General features: G+C 41.3%; 1 protein-coding gene across 1 annotated transcript in view; it reads right to left on the bottom strand.

Moving 5' to 3' along the window:
- Positions 1-24,527, bottom strand: part of LAMB4 (laminin subunit beta 4) — a 113,992-nt gene that overhangs the window by 46,364 nt on the left and 43,101 nt on the right. Inside the window, exons 14-22 of the mRNA XM_007945055.1 lie at positions 21,464-21,649; positions 19,677-19,789; positions 17,952-18,072; positions 9,414-9,591; positions 7,196-7,339; positions 4,634-4,865; positions 4,017-4,174; positions 1,689-1,913; positions 413-633 (exon numbers count right to left, since the gene is read on the bottom strand). Coding sequence (XP_007943246.1) covers positions 413-633; positions 1,689-1,913; positions 4,017-4,174; positions 4,634-4,865; positions 7,196-7,339; positions 9,414-9,591; positions 17,952-18,072; positions 19,677-19,789; positions 21,464-21,649 — 1,578 coding nt within the window. The remainder of the gene's footprint in view (positions 1-412; positions 634-1,688; positions 1,914-4,016; positions 4,175-4,633; positions 4,866-7,195; positions 7,340-9,413; positions 9,592-17,951; positions 18,073-19,676; positions 19,790-21,463; positions 21,650-24,527) is intronic.

The following is a 24,527-nucleotide window of genomic DNA, read 5'->3' as shown; positions in this document are numbered from 1 at the left end:
GCACAGGAACCAACTTAAAATGTTCTCATTGGCCAAAGTAGAGGACTAGAGAAAACTCCACAGGCAAAGCTTAACATTGAGATTCTCATCTTTCTATGGTGCTTTCCATTCCTTGATAAATGCCAACTCTATCCCTGTGTAGGGCTGATTCTGTCTAGAACATTTTGTTATTATTGTTGTTGTTATGTGCTGTGGAGTTGGATCCAACTCATAGTGACCCCTCCTTGGGTTTCTGAGGTGGTATCACTACGGAAGTAGATTGCCCAACCTTCCTTTTGAGGAGTGGCTGGTGGGTTTGAACCACCAGCCTTCTGGTTAGCAGTCAATAAAGAAACTGTTCTTTACATATTGGGAACTATGTCTCACCAACAGTTCTTAGACTGAGCACACTAGAAAGTTTTAAGTATCTTGCCTGGTCACAGTGGCTACTTTGAGAAGTTCGGGCATCACAGTCACATAACTGACATCCTCTGCCAGGGACCAGATTCCAGTATCCGTCAGCACAGCGGTCACAGGCCAGGCCAGTGACATTTGGCAGACACGGGCAGGAGCCAGTGGCAGGATCACAGAGGCAGGGTCCTTGACCAGAGGGACACTCGGAGGGATTCACGCCAGAAGGGTGGCAGGAGCATCCTAAGATCATAAAGTGGTTAAGCAGTTGTCAGAGGTAAAAACTAATGATACTGCCAGCATTTAGCAAACTATGCAAACAGCTTTTTAGGTCTGCATATATCATGTCTCCAACTGCCTTCCAGTCAATTCTGACTAACAGTGACCCCAGGTGTCCAGAATAGAACTGTGCTCCATAGACTGTGAACTTTCAGAAGCAGGTCACCGGGCCTGTCTTACAAGGTGCCTCTGGGTGGGTTCAAACTGCCAACCTTTTGGCTGGTAATGGAGCACTGAACTGTGTGTGTGACACAGGGATTCTTAATAATTGTATAGAATTTATCAAAGAATCTAAGTATGTTGAACCCATTCAATTGTTTTTGATTTCATACAACTGAACTTACTATGTTTCAAGAGCCCACCATCAGGATCACCCCACTGCTCACCTTTTGCTTACTCACCAAAGTTCCACTTAGTTAAACAATCTGGAAAAAATGGTGGACTCAACTGACTTGGGTGAAATAAAAAATTTAAAATCTCTCTAAAAAACATGCAGTTTATCCTCTCTCTTTCTTTATCATAGACTCAAGCCCTTGTCAGTCTTCTAAATCAATGCGTCTTGTATTTTACATTCAAGTCACTTCATGAATTTGTTATGGTGCAGATCCCTGGGCCCCACTCTCAGAGATTCCCATGCAGTGGGTTGGAGGCACAACCAGGAATCTGCATGCTCCTAATTCCCATTTCCTGCCCCATTATTTGGTCACAGCTGCACTGAGGTCCACACTCTGAGAAACAATGTACCGAATCCACTAGGACAGGTGTTAAAGACAAAAGTCACAAAAGGCAAACCAGTAACACCAGTGAGCTCATTGCAGCCACATCTGAAAATGCTTAGGGTGGCTGCATTTCACGCAGTGTTTTCAGTAATGAGTCTAGTGCAGCGGCTCCATTATCCAATGGGTGCTACTTTTGCTTGCTGGGACTGGACCAACTGAAATAAGCTTGGGGGAGCTGATACCATGTCTTCCAGCTGATTTTAATCACCACATTACCTACTGGGAGCCCTGCAGACTTACTTCTGCAGGTCTGATTGAGGGCTGATCCAAAGTGACCTGGTTTGCAGAGCTGGCAGTTGGGGCCCTGAGTGTTGTGCAGACATCTCAGGCACTCCCCTGTGACCCGGCTGCAGGCCTCTGGATCAGTTACATCAATGTTGTCATTGCAGTCACATGGCCGACAAGGTGCTCCTGAAATTCTTGGATTTCCATAGAAACCAGCAGAGCATTCTCCACACTGAATACCTGTGAGAGGGTGGGGAGGAAGAAGGCGTGGGATGAGAGGAGTGTGTCTAGGGGGATGGGATGCAGGGATGAGGCTTGTAAAAGAAGAATAACTGCAGCTCCTCTGGCATGATGAGAAGCCACACATTTGGGATGAATAAGGAAACGTGTTCTCAATTAAAAGTAAATATTCATTTTTATTTATTACCTATTCAGAGAACAAAAAGATTATTCAGAGCTAAAAAGACCTTGATGAATTCCAGTCTTCCTTCAAAATCCAGATGGATTCCAGTCTTTCTTCAAAAACTGTGGAGCTGTGGGCACATGATTCCCAAGTCCTTATATGACCAAGGTCACCCTAGTGTGCTTGGGACCCAAAGCTAATCTAGTTCCTGTTGTCCCTGATGCTTCCTAACCCTTACCTGGTCCTAGAAGTACAACATGGTTAAAATGAACACCATCATGCAGCCTTGAACTCAAAAACCAAATGGCAACTTCCTGAGACATGCATGTGGAAGTGAAGATGGGTGAGTTGAGGGTCTTTTACTACTTGATGTATGGACCCTTAAGGGTGATTTCATTAAGTACTAGGTGGAGAAACCATTGCTTATATACAATACTCTTTGTCTTCCCAACCACTAGGCAACTGCGGTTGTTTGGATGCCCAGTCTGTGGCAATCTCCATATTTTGTTTTATCCCGTTTAGATATAATCTTGTAGCCAAAAACATGGTCTCAGTTCCAAAAAACTGACCAACTAAGCCAAACTAGGCATGGAGAAGGAACTGAGGAGAGAAGAATTAAATAGAGACAGGTGCAACCTTAGAAGTAACAACAACAACAGAAAGATTAGCCATATAATTTATTATCATGTAGGTAGTTGCCACTGAAGAAAATAATAATCATCTTTTCTAAGTATGATTAAAACAAGTAGAATTCATAAGATTTTTTGTTTGCATTATATAACCATGCTTATGCTAAAACTCTTCAAAACAAAATTTTTGATTGAGTGACAGGTATACATTCTATATTAAGACTTACACAGTGTCTACAAAAAGAAATAAAGAAAGAGCTGGTAATTTGCTTTCCAGGTGATTCCAGGCAACCCCATGCCTTCAGGGTAGCACTGCACTCCACAGGGTTTTCATGGCTCAGGCCTTTCCAAAGCAGATTGCCTTTCCTCTGAGGCATCTCTGGGTGGGTTCAACCTGCTGGTCTTTTGCTTAGTAGGCCAGCAGTTGACCATCTGTGCCACCCAGGGCCAAAACACAAAACACCCAGAGCCTAAAACACTGCGTCAAGACATCTCCAAAAATTAAATAAATCTTTGAAACATCAGTCAAGCTGATTGCTTAGTATTATACCCCCAAAAAGCATTTGACTGATTAAATATTTACTTTTTAATTGTTTAAGTTATAACCAGAAGGCTGGCGGTTCAAACCCACCAGCCACTACTCAGAAGGAAGGTTGGTCAATCAACTTCTGTAGTGATACTGCCTCAGAAATTGTAGGAGGGGTCCCTGTGAGTCGGGTCCAACTCAATGGCATGTAACAACAACAACAAAAATAACCTTAAATAATAAAAATTGATATGTAAATACATTAATAAAATAATACATAATAAAAAATAAAATAATAAAAAATTAATTTGATCTCATTCAGTCACTTGGTTTTCTAGAGCTATATTTAGAAACAGTTCCAGCTCAGTAGAATGAGTGGTTGACTCAGTCATTAGGTTTTGAATCATTCTAATTCTTTGCTTGGTAAAGCAGCAATCTACCAAGATGTATCTTCTAACTGTTCACTTTTTCCATATTCTGCACCACTCTTTGGTCCCAGGAAGATATATTATGAACATGTGATCATTTTTCAGCTAGCAGTGTGGGACAGACAACTCTGGTGGCGTAGTGGATAAGGCACTTGACTGCTACCCAGAAGGTCAGTGGTTCAAACCTATCAGCTGCTCCCATGGAAAGAAGACGGGGCGATCTACTTCCGTAAAGATTTACAGTCTAGGAAAATCAATGGGGGTCACTATAAGTTGGGAACAAATTGACAGCAGTGAGTTTGGTTTTTTCTGGAGTGTGGGACAGAAGGAAAGGTCACGATGCTCTATGCCACATACCTGCATAACCTTGAAGACAATTGCAGATTATATCTGAGCTCCCAGGATTCTGATAACAGGAATGGGCAAAATACTGATTACTTGAGGGAGCATCTGGACACAGGCAAGGATGGCAGGATTGTCCTGAAGAAGGATTTCCATAGTAACCATCGAGGCACCTGTCAAGGCAATTTCCTTTTTCCAAAAAGTTCCCTGGGCAAGTACACATATTAGCCAATGTGGATTTGCTATGTTGTTGGATGGTATGACTTACAAGATTCAATATTTTAGGAGATGCTTATATGTTCTGTAAAAGCATTTTTTGTTTTACAGTAAAAGTCCCAAAGTATAGCCATGGAATTCGATACAATAGCCCTGAATTTATATATCACATTTCAGAAACATGAAAAGCAAAGTTCCAGGAAAACATGTGTTATTGATTTAATCAAATATTTTCTGGTTCATAAAATGATTTTGAAGGACAATGAAATGATATTCTACTCCCCCTACCCCACACCCCCCATAGCCTTCATTTCACCCTTAAATACTATTGAGTCTCTACTTAGTGGTTTCCCAGACAATGTGATGGGAGCTGAACAAAAGAAAAAATAAAAAATTAGAGTGCATCAATTCCATACCTTTCACAGTTTGGACCAGTTGTAAAACCTCCACAATTGAAGCATGCCCCTGTTTCTGGGTCACATAGCTCAGCAAACCCATTACAGGGGCAAGGGTGGCAGTCAGGAAATCCAAAATAGCCAGCCAGGCACTGATCACAGTGGCGGCCAGCCACCTCTCCGTGGCAGGGACACTGTCCAGTTATTTGGTCACATACAGTGTTCGTCGAGCCTTGAGGGTGGCAGTGGCATGCTGGGTAAAGCAAACAGAAGCCGTGTTGGGGGTAGGGAGTGAGTGGTATGGTGGTGAAAGAGTTGCAGTTCTGATTTTCACATTCCCTAACTTGCCATAGGAGTCCCTGGGTGGTGCAATGGGCCATGCTGGGCTAGGCTGCTAACTGAAAGGCTGGAGGTTCAAATCCACCCAGAGGTCCTCAGAAGGAAGAGCTGGTGATCTCCCTCCAAAATCCAGCCACTAAAAACTCTGTGGAACCCAGGTCTTCTCTAACTTATATGGAGTTGCCATGAGTCAGGATCAACTCCATGGCAACTGGATTCTGGTTTCTAATTTATCATATCATCTCAAGCAAAGAGAAGAGACTGAGTTTGGAAAGTGCTTAGAACAGAGTATGGCATATAATGAGAACCAGATAAATGTTTGCTAAATAATAATTCATTAACTCATTCAATAAACCGCTATAGGATAGCGCCTATAGAACAGACAGCATCCGAGCTGCCAGGATTCTGATGACAGGAATGGGCAAAATTACTGATTACTTGAGGGAGCATCTAGACACAGGCAAGGACAGCAGTTCACACAGGAATCAAGGGGCTGAGATTTTTCTTTTTGTAGATGAGATAGTAAAAGATTTATCCTTCTCAGGTAAATTGTTGAATCCTTTAAGTTGCCTATTTGTTTGACAGGGTTGTACATGGAAGAAATTTAATCTTTTGTTTATAACCCTATCTATATCAAACATTTCACAGTATTTTTAAAAAAGAAAAAAAAAGGAATCAGGACCACAGAAAGTTCTGGACAGAATGGGAGAAAAATGTAGAACAAAATTTAAGATCATAAAAAAGACCAGACTTACTGGTCTGATGGAGCATGGTAGAATCCTGGGGCATTCTTCCAACCTGGAACTGAACCTACCCCTTGGGATCACCTTTCAGGCAAACAATAGACAGGTCTATAAAGTGAACAGTGACAACCTTGAGGAACAGGCTCCTCAGAACAATGAACGATGCAAGACTAAAAGGGCAGTGTTTGCTCAAAGACAAAGCTCAGAAGGCAGGAAGGGGCAGGAAAGAAGGACAAATGGAACTGGTGGACACAGGGAGGAAGTGGGAAGAGTGCTGTTACACTGAGGAAACTGCAACTGATATCATGAAACAAAATGTGTATACATTGTTGAATGGAAAACTAACTTGTCCTCTAAACTTTTTACTGAAACCACAATCAACTTAAAATACTAAGAAAAAAGAAAGTAAAAGCAAATAATGGAACCTAAGTACTACGCAGAATAGGCAAGCATGCCCAGGAAATGACCAGCAGGGTATGCCATCTTTCTTACCTCACCTGAAAGGAAAATCAACCCACCTGGAGGTTTTCATGTTCCTGAGGCAGGCTTTAGTGGGGAACAGTGTTTCCTCTAATTGTTTGACATTGTGACTGTGTACTCTGAACACAACAGCGACGAGCTTAAGTCATCAACTCTGAATGAAGTCCCAACTATATCCTTTGTAATGGGTGGCTTATTAGTTTCAAGCCTGTTTGAAACCCGCGCATCAGGGGAGGTCTTATCTGTGGTAACAATGTTGTCCTCTTCCTCTGCTTCCGAATCGCGGCCTTGTTTTCAGCTTTCCAACCATAGGGCTTACATTACAGATACTAAAGCTGGCTTTGTACATCCAGCACCCTTCATTGTGTTCCCACATTTTACTCACTCTGACTGATGGCATCCATGTGTGTCAGAGCAGCAGTGTGTGTCCTAGGATTTTTTAATGGCTGACTTTGTGCAAGTTAATCACCAAGACTTTCTTCTTCTGGGTTGACTTAAACTCTCAACCTTCTGGTTAGTAGCCAAGTGTGTTAACCATTTGCACCCCCAGGGGCTCCATAGGACCTTTGGTGGCGTAGTGCCTAAGGCATTTGACTGCTAACCAGAAAGCTGGGGGTTCAAACCCACCAGCCACTCCTCGCAAATAAGGTTGGGCAATCTACTTCCATAGTGATACTGCTTTAGAAACCCAAGGAGAGGTCACTGTGAGTCAGATCCTACTCAATGGCAGTGGGTTTGGTTTGGTTGGGGCTCCATACCCTGAACTACAATCCATTCTATATGAACTGTAATCTTCCAGAAGGGACGGCCCATGTTTTGTTCATCATGTGTACAGTTGGTGTCCACTGAAAGCATGACAAAAGTACAGTAGACAAAAATTCCAGTCCATTTTATCTACGTAGACAATCTGAATAATGTAGCCAAATTTCCATAAGCCCTCCCCTTTTAAACTGCACACATCACTTTGTCTGCCTTCTGATTCCCAGGACATGTTTCCCTCCATCTGGTTTTTGCTACGTACAGTGACAACCGTGATGACCGAGGCCGTAGCTTCCTGCTGAGCACCTGTCACAGCAGCGCCCCTCCACACCAGGTCTGCACTGACACTGGCCCCCGAGTCGGCTGCAGCTGGCCCCCACTGAGCCCTGGGGGTGACACTTGCAAGCTACAGGGATCAAAGCAAGCAGTTAGAGGTGAAGGAAGTGGGAGTGAGTGTCTCATCCTGTTAGTGGCGGTAGTTTAACTCTCTTTCATTTGGTACCTCTCTAATCCCTAAATTTCTTCATTAAATGAAGATAATAGTAGGATTGGTCTCATGGTCCCATCTTAATGTTTAAATGAAGAATAACTTTAAAGTACTTAGAACAGTGCTTGGCACTTTATTAGTTAAGTACCCAATAAACTATACATTAAAAGTGAATGCAAATCTTAAATAAATTGTCGTCTTCTTCTTATTATTATTGACATTATTATGACTTCAATTCCTGTTGTGGAACCTACTATGTTGAAGTATATTAGTGTTTTTTTTTTTTTTTTCAGTTGTGGTAAAATACATTAAACAAAACCTTTACCATTAGAACCATGTTTAAGTGTGCAATTTGGTGACATTAATTATATTCATCATGTCATACAGCCAACACCACTGTTCATTTTCAGACATTTTTCATTCCCCTAAACAAAAGCTCAGTAGCTCTTCAGGAGTAATTCCCCATCCTCCCTCTTACTAGTGCCTCGTGACCACTAATAAACTCTTGTCTCTATGCATTTGCCTATTTAGATATTTCATATATATGGTATCATACAATGATTGTCTTTTTGTGTCTGACTTATTCTATTCAGCATAATGTTTTCAAAGTTTCTCTATGTTGTTGAACATTTACCTGAGGTAGATACATTCCTTGGAGAGATCAATCATGGGAGAAAGAAGGGCTGTTTATGCACAGGGAGACAGCTTAAGGGGGCAAGGAGTGCATGGAAGGTTGGACACAGGGAAGAGGTAACTATTGGGAGGAAGTGGAAGGGGAGCTGTTGCATTGGGGTTAATTGTAGTCAATGTCATGAGACAAAGTGTATGTGAACTGCTGTATGGAAAGGGAATTTGCTCTGTAAATTTTTCACCCAAATCACACACACACACACACACACACAAGTTTCTCTATGTTGTCACATGTATCAGAACTTCATCTGTTTTTATGGCTGAATACTATTCCTTTGTATGAATATACCACAATTTGTTGATCCATTCATCTGTTAATGAACACCAAGGTGGTTTCCATCTTTTGGCTATTGTGAATAAAGCTGCAAAAAAACACTGGTGTATAAATGACTATTTGAGTTCCTGCTTTTGAGACTTCTGGGTATATACTTAGGAGCAGAACTGCTGGGTCATATGGTAATTGTATGTTTAACTTTTTGAGGAACTACCAAATTATTTTCTACAGCAGTTGCACCATTTTATATTCCCACCAGTAATATACCAGGGTTCTAATTTCTTCAGCTCCTAGCCAATACTTGCTATTTCCAATACCTACCAGCTTTTTATTTCCCCTATTCCATATCTTTCATGAGATTATGAGCACCCTCAATCCATAACCCTATAACCACACGGAAATTCATTAGCCTAAAACTCAGGAAGCTCAGGCTCTCATTTTAACTGTCACCCATAGCAGTGATTTTCAAATGGGGCAGGGGTGTGATTTTGCTCCCTATGGGACAACTGGTGGGGAGAGGTGCAGCTGGCAACAGGTGGGTAGAGGGCAGGAATGATGCTAAAAATCCTATAGTACATAAGACAACCCCCACCTCAGAATAAAGAATTGTCCAGTCAATGATATCTATAGTGTGAGAGTGAGAAACTGTGCCCTATAGCTAAGTGCCATGGGCCAGTCATAGTATCAATTCTCTCATTTATTAAATGAAGGTTTTGGGATGAAAGTCACTGTTCAGAGTTCATTCCATCCCCTAAATTCTAGGATTCCACATAAATTTTTAGGACCATTTTCCTAGTAACCAACTTTCCAATGCTACTGCTAGCTTCCTCTTTCATACACTTACTGTACCATGCATTACACTTCCAGCACATCAACAGACTGCTCCATGTGTCTAATCATTGGGTGACTGATATTTAAATTGGTGGTGTGAAGTGGACACTAAAATAAATTAAATTAATTCCCCCACATTCCAAAAAGCATTTGTTCAGACAACAGTGCTTCAGTAGCGTCTGTTAGACTGTTACTCACCCACTGCCCCATTGTGCAGCTTGGCAGACATGCTGACTATCAGTCTTTCACATGCATCAGGCAGCATCCGACGTCCCGTTTCAGAGGCAATTTCAGCACAGTTGTACAGCTGATACTCATCTAAGTCCTGCTTGCTGCAGAAATTCTCCAAAGAATTGATTTGGGGAATAAGACCAAGCTTTTGAAATAATGAGAAAAGAAGACATATGGTCATAACTGTCTGATGCTCAAGACTGTAGTAACAAAAGGAAAATAACATTTGTGATCTATGACAATAATGGTACAAAAGAGACTCATTGCAATCCTTTAAGTTGCCAAGGACTGCAGATTTTCAGTCTTTCCATTTATTTAAAAAGTCTTTAACTTAACATTTACATTTATTAACTTATGCTAAAGTAAAATTAGCCTTTATCTTTTTTTATTGTCATTATTATTGTATTTTCACTTGCTAATAAATTTGTCTTAGATTTGAAGGACTTTTATGTATGCTGCTTGGGATAAGTTAAGAAATTATGACCTCTGTGTGTCCCAAAGTATTACTATGGAACTTTAATTCCACAAAATTCTAGAAAAAGTTTTGCCTTTTTCAATTAATTATGGACAGTGTTGCTTCCTGTTGAAATATGTTGCTGTTGTTAGTTGCTGTGGAACTGATTCCAACTCTTGGCAACCACATGTATGCAGAGTAGAACAGTTTCATAGGGTGTTCAAGGCTGTTACCTTTTGGGAACAGAGAGCCAAGCCTATCTTCCAAGATCCCTCTGTGCGGGTTTAAATGGCCATCCTTTCAGTTGGTAATCAAGCAACTAACAATTTGCACCACCCAGGGGCTCCCTATCCAAACTATACCTGCCCAGATCTCCACTGTGGGCTCTGCACATTATCTAGTTGCCTGTTGTCCATCTCACAGGCACTGGAAGCCAAACATGTCTGAAACCTGTTTAACTTTTTACCTTTAGCAAATAGTGCCCTTATCCACCAAGATGCTCAGTGTAGAAAACTGAAGACAGTCATCTTTGACTCTTGTCTCTTAGTTAGCAATACTCCCTACCTACAACAGATCCCATACAATCAAATCCATCATAGGCTTCCTCAATTCTACTCCTTAAATATGTCTAGGATGCATTTGTTGTTTTTTAGTCCCCTGCCACTTCCCTGATGTAAGCTACCTAGATTACTCTAGTGGGAGCCCAAAAGATGTCCTAGCTTCCACTCTTCACTGTACCAAAACCAAACTCACTGCCATCAAGTCAGATCCGACTTAATACTTTAATACTCCTCCTTGGGTTTCCGAGGAAGTATCACTAAAGAAGTAGATTGCCCAATCTTCCTTCCGAGGAGTGGCTAGTGGGTTTGAACCACCAGCTTTCTGGTTAGCAGTCAAATGCCTTAGGCACTAAGCCACCAGAGCTCCCTATACGCTCCTCCAAATAAATGTTCTACACTATGGGAATGCTGTTGTTAGGTGCCATCAAGTCAGTTCCAACTAACAGCGACCCTATGTATGACAGAACAAAACAATGCCAGGTCCTGTGCCATCCTTACAGTTGTTGCTTTGTTTGAACCCGTTGCTGAAGCTATTGTCAATCCATCTTGTTAAGGGTCTTCCTCATCTTTACAGACCCTCAAGCCTGATGCCTTTCTCCAGGGACTGATCCCTCATGATATTATGTCCAAATGCATGAGATGAAGCCTTGCCCTTCTCACTTCTAAGGAGCCTTCTGGCTGTACTCTTTCCAAGACAGATTTGTGTGTTCTTCTGGCAGTCCATGGTATATTTAATATTTTTTGCCAACACCCTAGTTCAAAGGCTTTAATTCTTCAGTCTCTTTTATTCATTGTTCAGCTTTCACATGCATATGAGGCGATTGAAAATACCATGGCTTGGGTGAGACACACCTTAGTCTCAAAGTGACATCTTTGTTTTTTTAACACCTTAAAGAAGTCTTTGTCTGCAGAATTGCCCAGTGCAATATATCATTTGATTTTTTGACTGCTGCTTCCATGGGCATTGATTGTAGATCCAAGTAAAATGAAATCCTTAACAACTTCAATCTTTTCTCCATCTATCATGATATTGCTTATTGGTCCAGTTGTGAGATTTTTGTTTTCTTTATATTGAAGTGTAATCCATACTGCAGACTGTAGTCTTTGATCTTCAGTAAGCACTTCAAGTCATCTTCACTTTCAGCAAGCAAGGTTGTGTCCTATGCATATCACAGCTTGTTAATGAGTTTTCCTCTAACCCAATGCTCTGCTCTTCTTCATATATTTCAGCTTCTCAGATTATTTGCTCAGCATACGGATTGAATAAATATAGTGAAATTTGATGCACACATTTTCTGATTTTAAACCACACAATAGCCCCTTGTTCTGTTCAAATAAACCTCTTGGCCTATGTAAAAGTTCCTCAATAGCACAGTTAAGTGTTCTGGAATTTCCATTCTTTGCAATGTTATCCATAATTTGTTATGCTCTACACAGTCAAATGCCTTCGCATAGTCAATAGAACAGGTAAACATCTTTCTGGTATTCTCTGCTTTTAGTCAAGATCCATCTAACATCAGCAATGATATCCTTCATTCCATGTTATCTTCTGTATCTGTCTTGAATTTCTGGCAGTTTCTTGTCCATGTACTGCTGCAACCATTTCTGAATTATACTTAATAAAAATTCTTTTGATAATAATCTGTAAACATTTTATTGTATATTTAAGCAAATAATAGTAAAATTATTCTGCATTCTCTGGACACAAGCCAAGTAGGGAGGAGGTATAGAAGAAATCCAGATGGGACAGGCCTGGGGTGAGAGCAGCCACCCAGGAGTTAATTATTTACAGCTACTAGTCTGAGCTGGTTTAGAGGTGGCCATCCCTGGAATCATGCAGATGAGCCAGATGACAAAGGTCCCTCTTAGCTACAGGATTTTGTGATGCCATGGCTCACTCCTCCTAGGAACATCCAAGGATATTATGTTACCAAATGTAGTCTATTCCAAAGTTTAAAAGAAGAATGACAGTTTTATATTGTAGAATATAAAACTAAACATGTTTAGAGTCAAAAGTAGATTATGTTGTAGAACATTTTTATGGGAGCACATATTATATAATCAAGATGAGTGAAATAAAATTTAAGCTGTCTAACTATGCTTGCCAAACAAAGGCATTTTTGCAGAGGAAACATCCAGAGTTGAGCAGAGGTTTCAACTGTGTTTTTGGCGTTGCATCCTGATCTTAGACATAAATGTTAATCCAGCCTACAGAGAAGAAAGAATTTTGAAAGGACCAAGTCCTAAACGGTCAAGAACCTCCCCAAAGTTGCAAAGTTGGTGGTTTGCCATTAACCACATTAATCTGCAATAACAAAATATCCAGTGACTTTCTCCAACTAGACAACCCTGCTGAGGAGGTATAGTGGACACTGTTGGTGACCTACACAAATTTCTTTGGCAGGCTGATGTACCATCCTCCAGCTGCCATGAGTATTGGCCGCTAGACGTTGTGCCCTTCTCCACAAAATTTCTGTGTCCTTCTTAAGAAAGTTGCACTCAGCCACCTTGTCCTGGAATATATCCCTCACTTTTCAAAAGTTTGCATTATACCACTTTGCTCTTATGAAAGACCTACCCATCAGTACTTATTTTTGCTAACCAAAGAAATCCAGAGAGGATTTTTGCTTTTACAGGGGAAAAAAAAAAATGTGAAAAGCAAAACTAGAGTTCAGTATTCGCTTTGCAATGAGCTGTTAAAGAAGCAGTGCCCGCCCCTAGCAGCAAGAGTGGTGTCTCTTAGCTCCTTCCCCAGAAACTACACTGTATATACATTATTTTTATTTTACGTAAGCCTGTGTAATTGTCACATCTTTCTCACTCTTACTGTATGTCAGTGTTATTTTAGGTTTTATGTGCTATTTGGTATGATCTGATAGGTTATTTTTTGGGTCTGAGAACACTCAAAAAATTTTTCCACAAGATCATTTAGAAAAAAAAAGGGGGGAGGGGGACCAGGTTTGTTGGCCCAATAGAGCCCGGTAGAACCACTGAGACTATGGCCCCTAGCTGCCCTTCAGGTCTGGAGTTGAACACACACCTGTGGCTTCCAGCCAAACAATAGAAAGGCATATGAGTTGAACATTTACCTGAGGTAGATACACTCCTTGGAGAGAACAAGCATGGGAGAAAGAAGGGCTGCTTATGCACAGGGAGACAGCTCAGAGGGCAGGAGTGCATGGAGGGATGGACACAGGGAAGAGGTAATTATCAGGAGGAAGTAGGAGGGGAGATGTTGCATTGTGGTAAGTTGTGGTCAATGTCATGAGACAAAGTGTATGTGAACTGCTGTATGGAAAGTATATTTGCTCTGTAAATTTTCACCCAAATCACATTAAAAGAAAAAAAAAATTTCCATTAAATTAATGGTAAGTCCATCTTTGCTTTACACCATTTTAGCTTCTGAAGCTTTCATAGGAATGCTCTGCTTTCGGACAGTGGGAGAAATCTGTATTCACTTCCTGGATGTATATGTGTGTGAGTCTGCAGCCAATGTCTTGGGTACATGTAAGCCCACCTCTCTGCTTCAAACCAAAACAAACTCTGTGCTGTAGAGTTGATTCAGACTCATAGCGAACCTATAGGACAGAGTAGAACTGCCCCAAAGGGTTTCTGAGGCTGTCATCTTTGTGGAAGCTGATGGCCACGTTTTTTTCCTGCAGAGCAGCTGTGCGTTCAAACCACAGACATTTCAGTTAGCAGCTGAGTGCTTTAAGCACTGAGTCATGAGGGCTGCTCCCCGCGTCTAGGTGGGACAGAATCTGTAGTGCAATTCCTGTTCTGCCTCACTTCAGAGGAGCCCACATCCTTGCTTGGTTCCTTCCTTCCCCTGCCCTGTCCTGTTCCTGTCACTGCTCCTGAGAGCATGCCCTCCATAAACCACATACACTTGAGTCCATGTCACAGCTTCGGCTTCAAGGAAATCTGACCTAAAACAGGGAACTGAGACCTCTTCTGAGGTTTCTGAGAGGTAGCCAAAATCACTTTGCTCTCTTAATTTTTATTCAGGTTACAGGGTTTCTCTGAACAATATGCAAGAGAATTTTTGCTTATAAAGTATCAAACATATATTTTAAATTTAATTTCAAATCATCCACTTAATTATTTCATTCATCAAGCATCAATGCAATTTGTTTGTCTGTTTGTTTTATATGTATGTCTTCTGTACCAGGCTGAAAATACTCTGAGGGCAGGGACTGGGCTTTGCACCCCAGAAGCCAGCCCATTCTTGGCCCATACATACTCAGTGAATGGATGGTGAATGGACAATTTGGATGGATTCATTTAATACAGTATTAAGTATAATCTTTGGAGCATACAGAGTTCAGTAGGATTAGGATTTGGAGTATAAATTTGAGTTTTAGGATCATCATTACAATAATAACATTCCTAGTGACCTAGGACCTCCTTATTTTCTCCTTTTCCCATTCTGTACTCTTCCTAGGTTCCCAGCTTTCAGTATGTTTGGGGCTGAATGAAATCTACTGACATAGTTTTTCTTCCTTTTGCAATTCATATGTTGCTTTGTGAGCACAGTTCTATTTAAAGTTCCTCTGCAGAGATAAGTTGCATAGACAGGAAAATGATGGTTTCTATTTCCCATTTGAGAGTTTGTTTTCTACTTCATTTAATATGATAGATGCTCATCACTACCATTACATAGCCTTCTAGTTGGGGCCTTTAGACCAGCTTTGGTTAGCAATATTTGAGGACAACATTTGGTGTATACTTACATTAAAAATTATTTTTCATCTTAAATTCAAATTTAACTGGGCAGCATGTTTCATTTTCTTTTGTTTTGTTTTTGCTTGATCTGGCAACTCTAACTTTGGTAAAACAATCTTAAAAGAACAGGCTTTTTTGATGTTATGAGAGTTGAACCTTGATGAATAAAATAGGACCTGGTTCATATTGAAGTCCTGGGGTATAAATTTAAATAAATTTCAAGTGTTTGATGGTTAAAAATTAAATTTGGAAGACATGATTCACAAAACATGGAAATACAACTAATTAACTCAAGAGTTGGCAAACTTCTTCTGTAAAGGATCAGATAAATATTCTAGGCTTTGTGGGCTTTGTGGGCTATGCAGTCTCTGTTGCAACTACTCAACTTTGCTTTTGTAGCTCCCAAAGTACCATGTTGCTATTGTTAAGTGCCATTGAGTTGGCTCCAACTCAGAGCGACCCCATGTCCAACAGAATGAAACCCTGCCTGGTCCTGTGCCATCCTCACAATTTGCTCTGCTTGAGCCCATTGTGGCAGCCACTGTGTCAATCCATCTCATTAAGGACCTTCCCTTTTTCACGGACCCTCTACTTTACCAAGGATGATTCTTCTCCAGGGACTGGTCCCTTCTGACAACATGACAAAAGTACGTGAGAAGAAGTCTGGCCATTCTTGCCTCTAAGGACCACGTGGGCTGTACCTCTTCCAAGATGAATTTGTTCATTCTTCTGGCAGTTCATGGTATTTTCAATATTCTTTGTCAACACCACAATTCAAATTCACAGTTCTTCTTTGGTCTTCCTTGTTCATTGTCCAATTTTTACATGCATATGAGACAACTGAAATATACCATGGCTTGGGTCAGGTGCACCTTAGTCTTCAAAGTGACATCTTTGCTCTTTAACACTTTAAAGGGGTCTTTGGCAGCAGATTTGCCCAGTGCAATATGTTGTTTGATCTCTTGACTGCTGCTTCCGTGGGTGTTGACTGTGGATGAGCCACCACTCGTTTGTCAGTTTGTCATACTACAGTGGTTGCATGTTGCTGTGATTCTGCAAGGTATGCCAGCAGTATTTCAAATACCAGCAGGGTCACCCACAATGGGGAGGTCTCAGCGGAGCTTCTAGACTGAGACAAAGTAGGAAGGAAGATGTGGTAGTCCATTTCTGAAAAACTGGCCACTAAAAACCTTGTGAATAGCAGTGAGACGTTGCCTGATATAGTGCCAGAAAGCAGCCATAGATCACACATAAATGAAGGGGCATGACTGTTTTCCAATGAAACTTTGTAGGGCCTTCATTTGTCTGTTAAATCTTGATATTAGGAGATTCTCACAAATATTCAAAACTACAATAAAAAATCAGTTTGATTTTTATCTACAGAATTACTTTAAAAAATCTTACACGATTTTATTTCATTTTGCTAATGGTGAGATGAAACTGATAGTTACATAGATCGTGGTCTTCAAAATTTATTGATCAATACCTCCAGAAAATAATTTGGCAAATTATTTCAAGAGTTATAAAGTTTCGGGTAAAATAAGAATATATTAAAAAATATTTAAAAAAAATATGTACCAAATATACAGTGTAGGAAAAATAGGAGTAACTTAAATGACCACAATTAGGGAAATAGGTAAGTAAATCAACTTTACTTAATATCCAAACTCTGCCCCATGACAGGCCAGCCCTGTCAGACTGCACAGAGAGAGAGGTTTGGATGAAACTCCTGTGGCCCCACGTTGTGGGGGAAAGAAGTGGAAAGAAGCCACTTAAGGAAATATTACGCATGGTTCCTAAAAATGATAAGACCACACAGCAATATAAAAAAGTATATATGATATATAGTGAAGAAAGCCCATATCTGTAATTATATGAGCACTTTGAGTATGCCAATAGTATAAAATCATAGTGTTCATAAAATGGGAACTTAGACAATGATAATAATTAAAGTGGTGGGATTTCTTTCCCAAACTTTCTGTAACTCCAGTACACTGTCATGGCTTAGAGCAGGGACTCTGCTGCCAGACAGTCTGGCTTTGCTTCCTGACTCCTCACACCCTAGCTCCCAGTACCCCAGTTCTGTCATCTGTAAAATGGGGTAATGATAATACTTTCCTCATAGGATTGTTGTGAAGACAAAATGACATAATATGCAAAACTCTTCAAACTGTTACTCGCACACAGTGTTAGATAAGCTTTGCAATTATTATTAGATAACATTTATAATTAAATAAACCAGGAAACCAAACCCATTGCTGTCAAGTCAATTCTAACCCATGCTAATACCGTAGGACAGAGTAAAACTGCCCCATAGGGTTGTTGTTGTTGTGTGCCATCAAGTCTGACCCGACTCATAGTGACCCCTCCTTGGGTTTCTGAGGCAGTATCACTACAGAAGTAGATTGCCCCATCTTCCTTCCGAGGAGTGGCTGGTGGGTTTGAACAGCCAGCCTTCTGGTGAGCAGTCAAGTGCCTTAGGCACTACACTACCAGAGCTCCTCCCGTAGGGTTACCAAGGCTCTAAATCTTCACAGAAGGACACTGCTACATCTTTCTCCCAAGGAGTGGCTGGTGGGTTTGAACCACCAAACTTTTACTTAGCAGCTGAGCACTTAACCACTGCAATACCAGGGCTCATTCTTATAACTAGATAGTAGCTAACTTTTATTATTAAACAAAGACATTTATAAGTTTTCAAAGATCATTTCTCCAGAGAGGAGTTTAGTGTTGAAAGAAGCACCCACAAAGCTCTATGATACTTACAGAGTCAACCAGGATGTGTGAATGAGTGTGGGACTCTTCTTCCAAAGGATGAGAAAAATAGACATCTATGGAATATTGTACATCTGGTTCTAAACAGATGGGTGTGGGAAGCAGCATGATTCTGTATTAAGATAAATAAACCTCATATTTATCGACTGAAGTGTACTTATTATATAACCTAAATGCCTGTGGTAGTTATGTTTGTGTGTCAACTTGGCTGTGCCTGGTTGAGTGGCTGGGCAGCTGGTGGTAGTTATTCCCCATGATGAGACTGGCAATCAACTCCATGGTAAGATCTGCCACAAGCAGCTGAATAGCTGCCTTTGGGATGTAGTCTGCTTCCTGTATATAAGGAGAAGCCTTGGGAATGGTCTCTAGCCTACGGCACTCTTGGACCCTGCATGTAGTCTTGTCATTGCTCAGCAGCCTGCTATGCTCTGCTGACCTTGGGGCTTACAGTGGACTGAAGTTAATGGCCTGCCGTGTGGTTTAGTAACATTGGGACTGTACCTTTTTACTTGTCAACCTTGGGGCTTCTCAGCCTCAGCAACCAGCAGCTGTCTGAGTGAAGAAATGCCTCTAGCTCCAGTGGGCCGGGAGCAGGAGGCAAAGCTGGACCCCAAGGTTGAGGGGCTTTCACCCAGCCCCTAGAGCCTGGCACTTTGAACTTGGACTTAAAGCCTCCAAATTGTAAGAAAACTCCTGTTTGTTAAAGCCACCCCATCTGTGGTGTATTCTTATCAGCGCGGCACTAGAGAACCAGAACATAGGGGATCATAGCCTCTCACAGTGTTCCACTTGTGCTGTGAAGTAGGCTCCACTGTGGGGCTGAGGCCAGCACAAGGTGAGAACAGCACAGGTGGGTTGGCTGGAAGGTAAAGCCACACTCAGATTCTCCATGGCTCTTCCATAAGACGTGTCAAACAGCAATGCCTTAGAAACTATTGGCCATGGCTTGTCATGGCAGCTTTGAGGAAAGGATGGGACAGATAACCTTCCTCTTATTTGTCACAGTAACAACTCTCTCTCTCTCTCTTTCTCTGTTTTTTTGGCTCCAATGTCCAATGAGGTAAAATTACAAAAAAGAAAAGAAAAAAGCCAAACTCACTACCATTGAATCAATTCTAACTCATAACAATCCCCGTTGGGTTTCTGAGGTGGTAAATCTTTACGGAAGTAGATTGCCCAGTCTTCCTTCCGTGGAGTGGCTTGTGGGTTTGAACTGCCAACCTTCTGGTTAGCAGTCAAATGCCTTAGGCACTACACCACCAGAGCTCCTTGAGGTAAAATTAGTGGCATAAAATTAGTTGCTTTTCACCTCACAGACTCTCAGCTGTTTGAGATAATTCAAGCTAAACATTTTACTCTTAATTCTTGTAGTATTTTACTTTCTTCCATATCAAGGCCATCTGGGAAATGGAAAAGGAACTTTCAAGATGTAGGGGCAGGAATCTGGGTTGGAATCCAAGTTCTGCTCCAAACTAATGTAAGATCTGGGCAAGTCATTTAATACTCTTAATTTCCTTCCTCAAGAGATAAAGACAATACTACGTCATAGAGTTGGTTAACTGTGATATTAAATGTAGGCTTAGCTTAGCACACAGTAAGTATTCAATAAGTACAGCCCTCTTCAATATCCCCTTCTCCCATTAAGTTCCAGGATACAAGTTATTGATGTATAGTTCTAAGAAAACTTCAAAGTTTGAGGAAAGGTACCAAACATACCTGGCAGCTGCTGGTAAAGCAAAAGACAGAGGCTTCAGCTGTGGGGTCTTTGTGCAGTGCTTCTTCCCTCCAGGGGGATTAACCATGATCTGCACAGCCCAGTCAGCTGTGGACTAGACAGACATCAAATGAAAGCATGCCACTTTTAATAAAAACATGTGAAGACGGAGGAAACTGATTTGAACACACACACACACACACAGAGAGTGCATGGAATCGAATTGCAGACCACAGTCCATATGGAGAACAGAATTTGGGAATGAAAAAAGTATTAGAGGTTCACTCTCGAGTCCAACGCTCTGATGTCTGAGTTGTGATCCAGGTGGAAGGAATATTGCTTCCGGCTGCAGCTATAAGTTGCAGGCCTGGAAAAACCTTGGCACTCCATGAGTTCTCATCTTTAACTCACCTCCCAAAGAGTCAATTAATCCATCATTGTCCTGGTTCACATGACAAACAGTAATAATTTATACTCTCAGATATACTCTGGAAGTCTTGCAATTTAGAAAAGCTTTTCAATCTGTCAGATATGTGTACTCTTTACCTAAAACACCCAAAGCCAAACTTGCTTTCAACTCAGAGCCACCCTATAGGGCAAAGTAAAACTGCCCCAAAATATTTCCAAGGCTATAGTCTTTACAGAAGCAGACTGCCATGTCTTTCTCCCATGGAGGGGCTAGTGGGTTAGAACCGCCGGCCTTTCCCTTAGCAGCCAAGCTTTTAACCAATGAGCCACCAGGGTTCCATGTTTTCTATATGGATAAGTTAAATTATTTTTCTTTTTAAAATGACTTTCTAGTCATACTCACCAGGTCAAAGTTGATTGATGTCCTGGCTTTCATTTGGGAGAAAGAGAGCATTACAACGTAGCAAGAGTTTCAAAGTGGATCACAGCTCTGGTCCTGTGGCACATCGTGAAAGCCTCCAGAATATGGTCCTTAGGGAGCTTCAGGGGCTCTGAGACTCATCGTCCCAAGCCATATACACTACTTTTCACGGGAGCTGGCGCATGGCCTTTTAGATTATCCGAAGTGTGTGTATGCAATAGAAGGTTACAAAGTACTGCTCTATATCCAGTATTTTTCTAATTTGGCTTCTATTCAGTCTTAGTTATTTCTAAAAAGGAGGGAAGGGAGATGGCATGGTGTGGGATGAGAGATGCAGACTGCTTGTACTCTCGCTTGCTGCAGGATAAAATCCCAGTGCAAATAAAGCCTCTTTGGTAGCTCTATCTCTGCATGTGTGTTGGCTTATTAAATTTTTAGAATAAAAGTCCCAAGGGGATAGGATTTGTGTTATTTTAGTTGTTTATGGTTCTTATATAAACATTTAATCACCACTTCCTTAACCCTAGTACCTTGAATACCTACTTCCCACTTTAGCTTCTCTCTATGGGATAAAACATGTGTGCATATAGCTGACTAGGCTGCTTCAATAGTGTTAGGAAGCCCTTTAGTTTATAATGTTCTCCACATGTTCTACTTTTTGTAAATAGTTTTACGATGACTACCTCACAACACTGAAATGGAAACACTTAGTTCGAGAATGTCATTCCGTCAACTTTTTACCACAGAGGAAAAACGAAAAACCAAACACACTGCTGTTGAGTGGGATCGGACTCACAGCGACCCTCCTTGGGTTTCTGAGGCGGTATCACAACCAAAGTAGATTGCCCAACCTTCCTTCCGAGGAGTGGCTGGTGGGTTTGAACCACCAGCCTTCTGGTTAGCAGTGTAAATGCCTTAAGCACTATGACATCACAGAAGAAGTTGGGTGTTAAAGGGTACCTGAGTTTCATAGCGAATGGCGATGGTGAAGTCCATGGGGAAGGGAATGTTGTTGACAGCAAATCTCAAGCCAGCCCCAGGGAGAACCCGGGCAAACCCAGGCCCAGTCCATGTGCTAGGCTTTCCAGGAACCGGCTCTTGGAGAACGACATGAATGGCAGGTCCCTGACCAAAAGTCACTGAGTCCTAAAATCAGAGAGGAACATACATAGTTTGTCTATAGGCAAGGCCTGGAAGGGTTCGTGATGCGTGTGTGCTCCATCTGGACCACGGATAAATGACTCCGTCCAGGACGCACGCAGCCCAGATTCCTGCTGAGAATACTGTGTTAGAACCGCAGCTTTGGAGTATATGTTACCCGACATATATCTATGTTTTTGGAACATAAAGAATGCTTGCTTTAAAAGTAGCGGCATGGAAAGCCATTTTAGTTTTAAGTACTCTGTGTGTTAATGAGCTGAGCAAATTCCATGATGATGACCATGGGGTTTTGCAGATACGGAGTTCTGGCCAAAATATGGAGGGAAAGAGAATATTCCCATGCCTACTTCATGGAGTTTGCATAATTGTGCATGACTATGAGAAAACTCACATGGATTTATTTATTAGATATTTCTTCCATGCAAATGTGAGAAATACCTCCTTTTCCATCTACTTGTGTGTCAAGCACAAAACTCCTACCCCACATCAGATTGATTAGAATCTCTGAAGTTCTCTGTACTGTACGTCAGCCTACGGCCATCTGGTCGGGTAGATAATACCTCTTTAATTGCTTTTGCATCTGCCTCCCCCACTCACTGCCTCCACCCTCCTTCTAGCTTGTTGCTTTTTGCCTAGATTGCTGCAATAGCCTCTTGGCTCTTCCCTGCACTCTCTTCTTTGTCCAAATGTATGTTACACACTGCTGCCAACAAACCATTTCAAACTCTTCCAACTGCTAACAGAATGACGCCCAATTTACTTAGCCTGCAGTTCAAGTTGCTCTGTGATCTACCCCAAACTGCCCTTCATTTGATAAATGTTTATTTAGTAGTATTACTGTGCCAGGTTCTGCATTAGGAATATAACAATGAATAGGACAGAGCCTCTGCCACAGAAGAGTTTAGAATCTTGCAGTGAAGACAGAAGTGCAAATAAGTTAACTATATCCTCAGATTAGGATTTTTTTTTTTAGTTTTTATTATGATTTGGGTGAGAGTATACAGAGCAAATTCATTTTCTATACAGCAGTTCATACACATTTTGTTTCATGATATTGACTGCAATGCCCCACAATGTAACGGCTCTTTTCCCACTTCCTCTCCGAAGTTACCTCATCCCTGTGTCCTTCGCTCCTGTGTACTCCCACCCCTCTTGAGCTGTCTTCCTGTGCATACACTGCCCTTCTGTTCTCCCACGATTTATCGCTCCAAGTAGTATATCTACCTGATGCAAATGTTCACCCCATATACCTGTCTATTATTTGGCTGGAAGCCACAGGAGGGAGTTCAATTCCAGACCTGAGGGTAGCTGGGGGCCATAGTCTCAGTGGTCTCACCAGGCTCTATCAGACCAGCAAACCTGGTCCTTTTCTATGATTTTGAGTTTTGTTCCACATTGTTCTCCCACTCTAACCAGGATCTCCTGGAGGACATTATGCTGAGTGAAATAAGTCAATCACAGAAGGACAAATATAGTATTAGTTCATTGTTGTGGGGGGTCAAGGAAAGGTTTATATATGGAGGGAAACTTTCTTTGTGGTTGCCAGGGGCGGGAGGGGAGGGGAGGGAACAATGAAAAAAAAAATGCATTGACCCATGTCACTTTAGTTTTGTGTATTTCACTGTACATAAATTATATTTCAATAAAATGCATTAAAATAAGTAATTAAATGAAAAATAATGAGATCTCTTATCCAGGCAAGAATAACAAAGTTCAACAAGACCGAAAACAACAAATACTGAAGAGGGTATGGATTGATTGGAATTCTTATACAGTGCTTGTGGAACTATTTAATGGTAAAAACCAAAGATGAAATGGAATAGTGCTTCCTTCCAAAACCAAACACCAAACTCACTGCCATCAAGTCGATTTTGACTCATAGCGACCCCTCCTTGGGTTTCCAAGGCGATATCACTATGGAAGTAGATTGCACAGTCTTCCTTCTGAGGAGTGGCTGGTAGGTTTGAACCGCCAGCCTTCTGGTTAGCAGTCAAATGCCTTAGCCACCAGAGCTCCCGGTGCTTCATTAAAAGGTTGGAAATGGAAATACCATCTGATCCAGCAATCCCACTATTAGGTATATATCCTAAAGGAGTGAGAGCCAGAACTCTCACACCCATGTTCATTGCAGCACTATTCACAGTAGCAAAGACATGGACACAACCTATGTGCCCATCAGTGAACGAATGTATAACCAAACTACGGTATATATACACAACAGAATACTATGCAACATTAAAGAATAATGAAGAAATTATGAAACACTTCATAACATGGATGAACTTGGAGGACATTATGCTGAGTGAGACAAGTCAATCACAGGAGGACAAATATTGTATGAGTCCATTATTGTAAAAAATCAAGGAAAAGTTTACACAAGGAAGGAAATTTTCTTTGTTGGTTACCAGGGATGGGTGGGGAGGACAGAGAAAATTGCTAGCTAGGTAAGAGAGATGTATTGATTTGGGTGAAGGGAAAGACAATGTACCAAAAGCAGATGACCATCACAATATCACTAAGGAAAAGGAACACACAGAGAGGAGCACAAGAGGTACAGACAACAAATGTAAACACTGTTACACACACACTACATTATGAGTAATGACACACATTAATCTACAGGTGGAGAAATAGGTAGACAGATGATCAGTTATGGGTAGGCAAATAGAAATATACCTAGGTTTGGCAGATGATATTTCTGTACTCATGTTTGTATATAGAAATGTCCATATATATAATAGAGCTAACAGGGGGTAAAGTTATGATAACTTCTTAGATACAACCAAACACCTTGATGGAGTAAGTCACTGGGCCTGTGGCCTTGGGATGGTGATTGTGGGGGACATGCAGGTCAATTGGCATA

The sequence above is a fragment of the Orycteropus afer genome, unplaced genomic scaffold (assembly GCF_000298275.1).
Source record: "Orycteropus afer afer isolate SDZICR_OR568_19922 unplaced genomic scaffold, OryAfe1.0 scaffold00007, whole genome shotgun sequence".
NCBI classification, from domain to species: Eukaryota; Metazoa; Chordata; class Mammalia; order Tubulidentata; family Orycteropodidae; genus Orycteropus; species Orycteropus afer.
The sequence above is the reverse complement of the archived record's forward strand: the minus strand, read 5'-3'. Positions and strand labels throughout refer to the sequence as shown.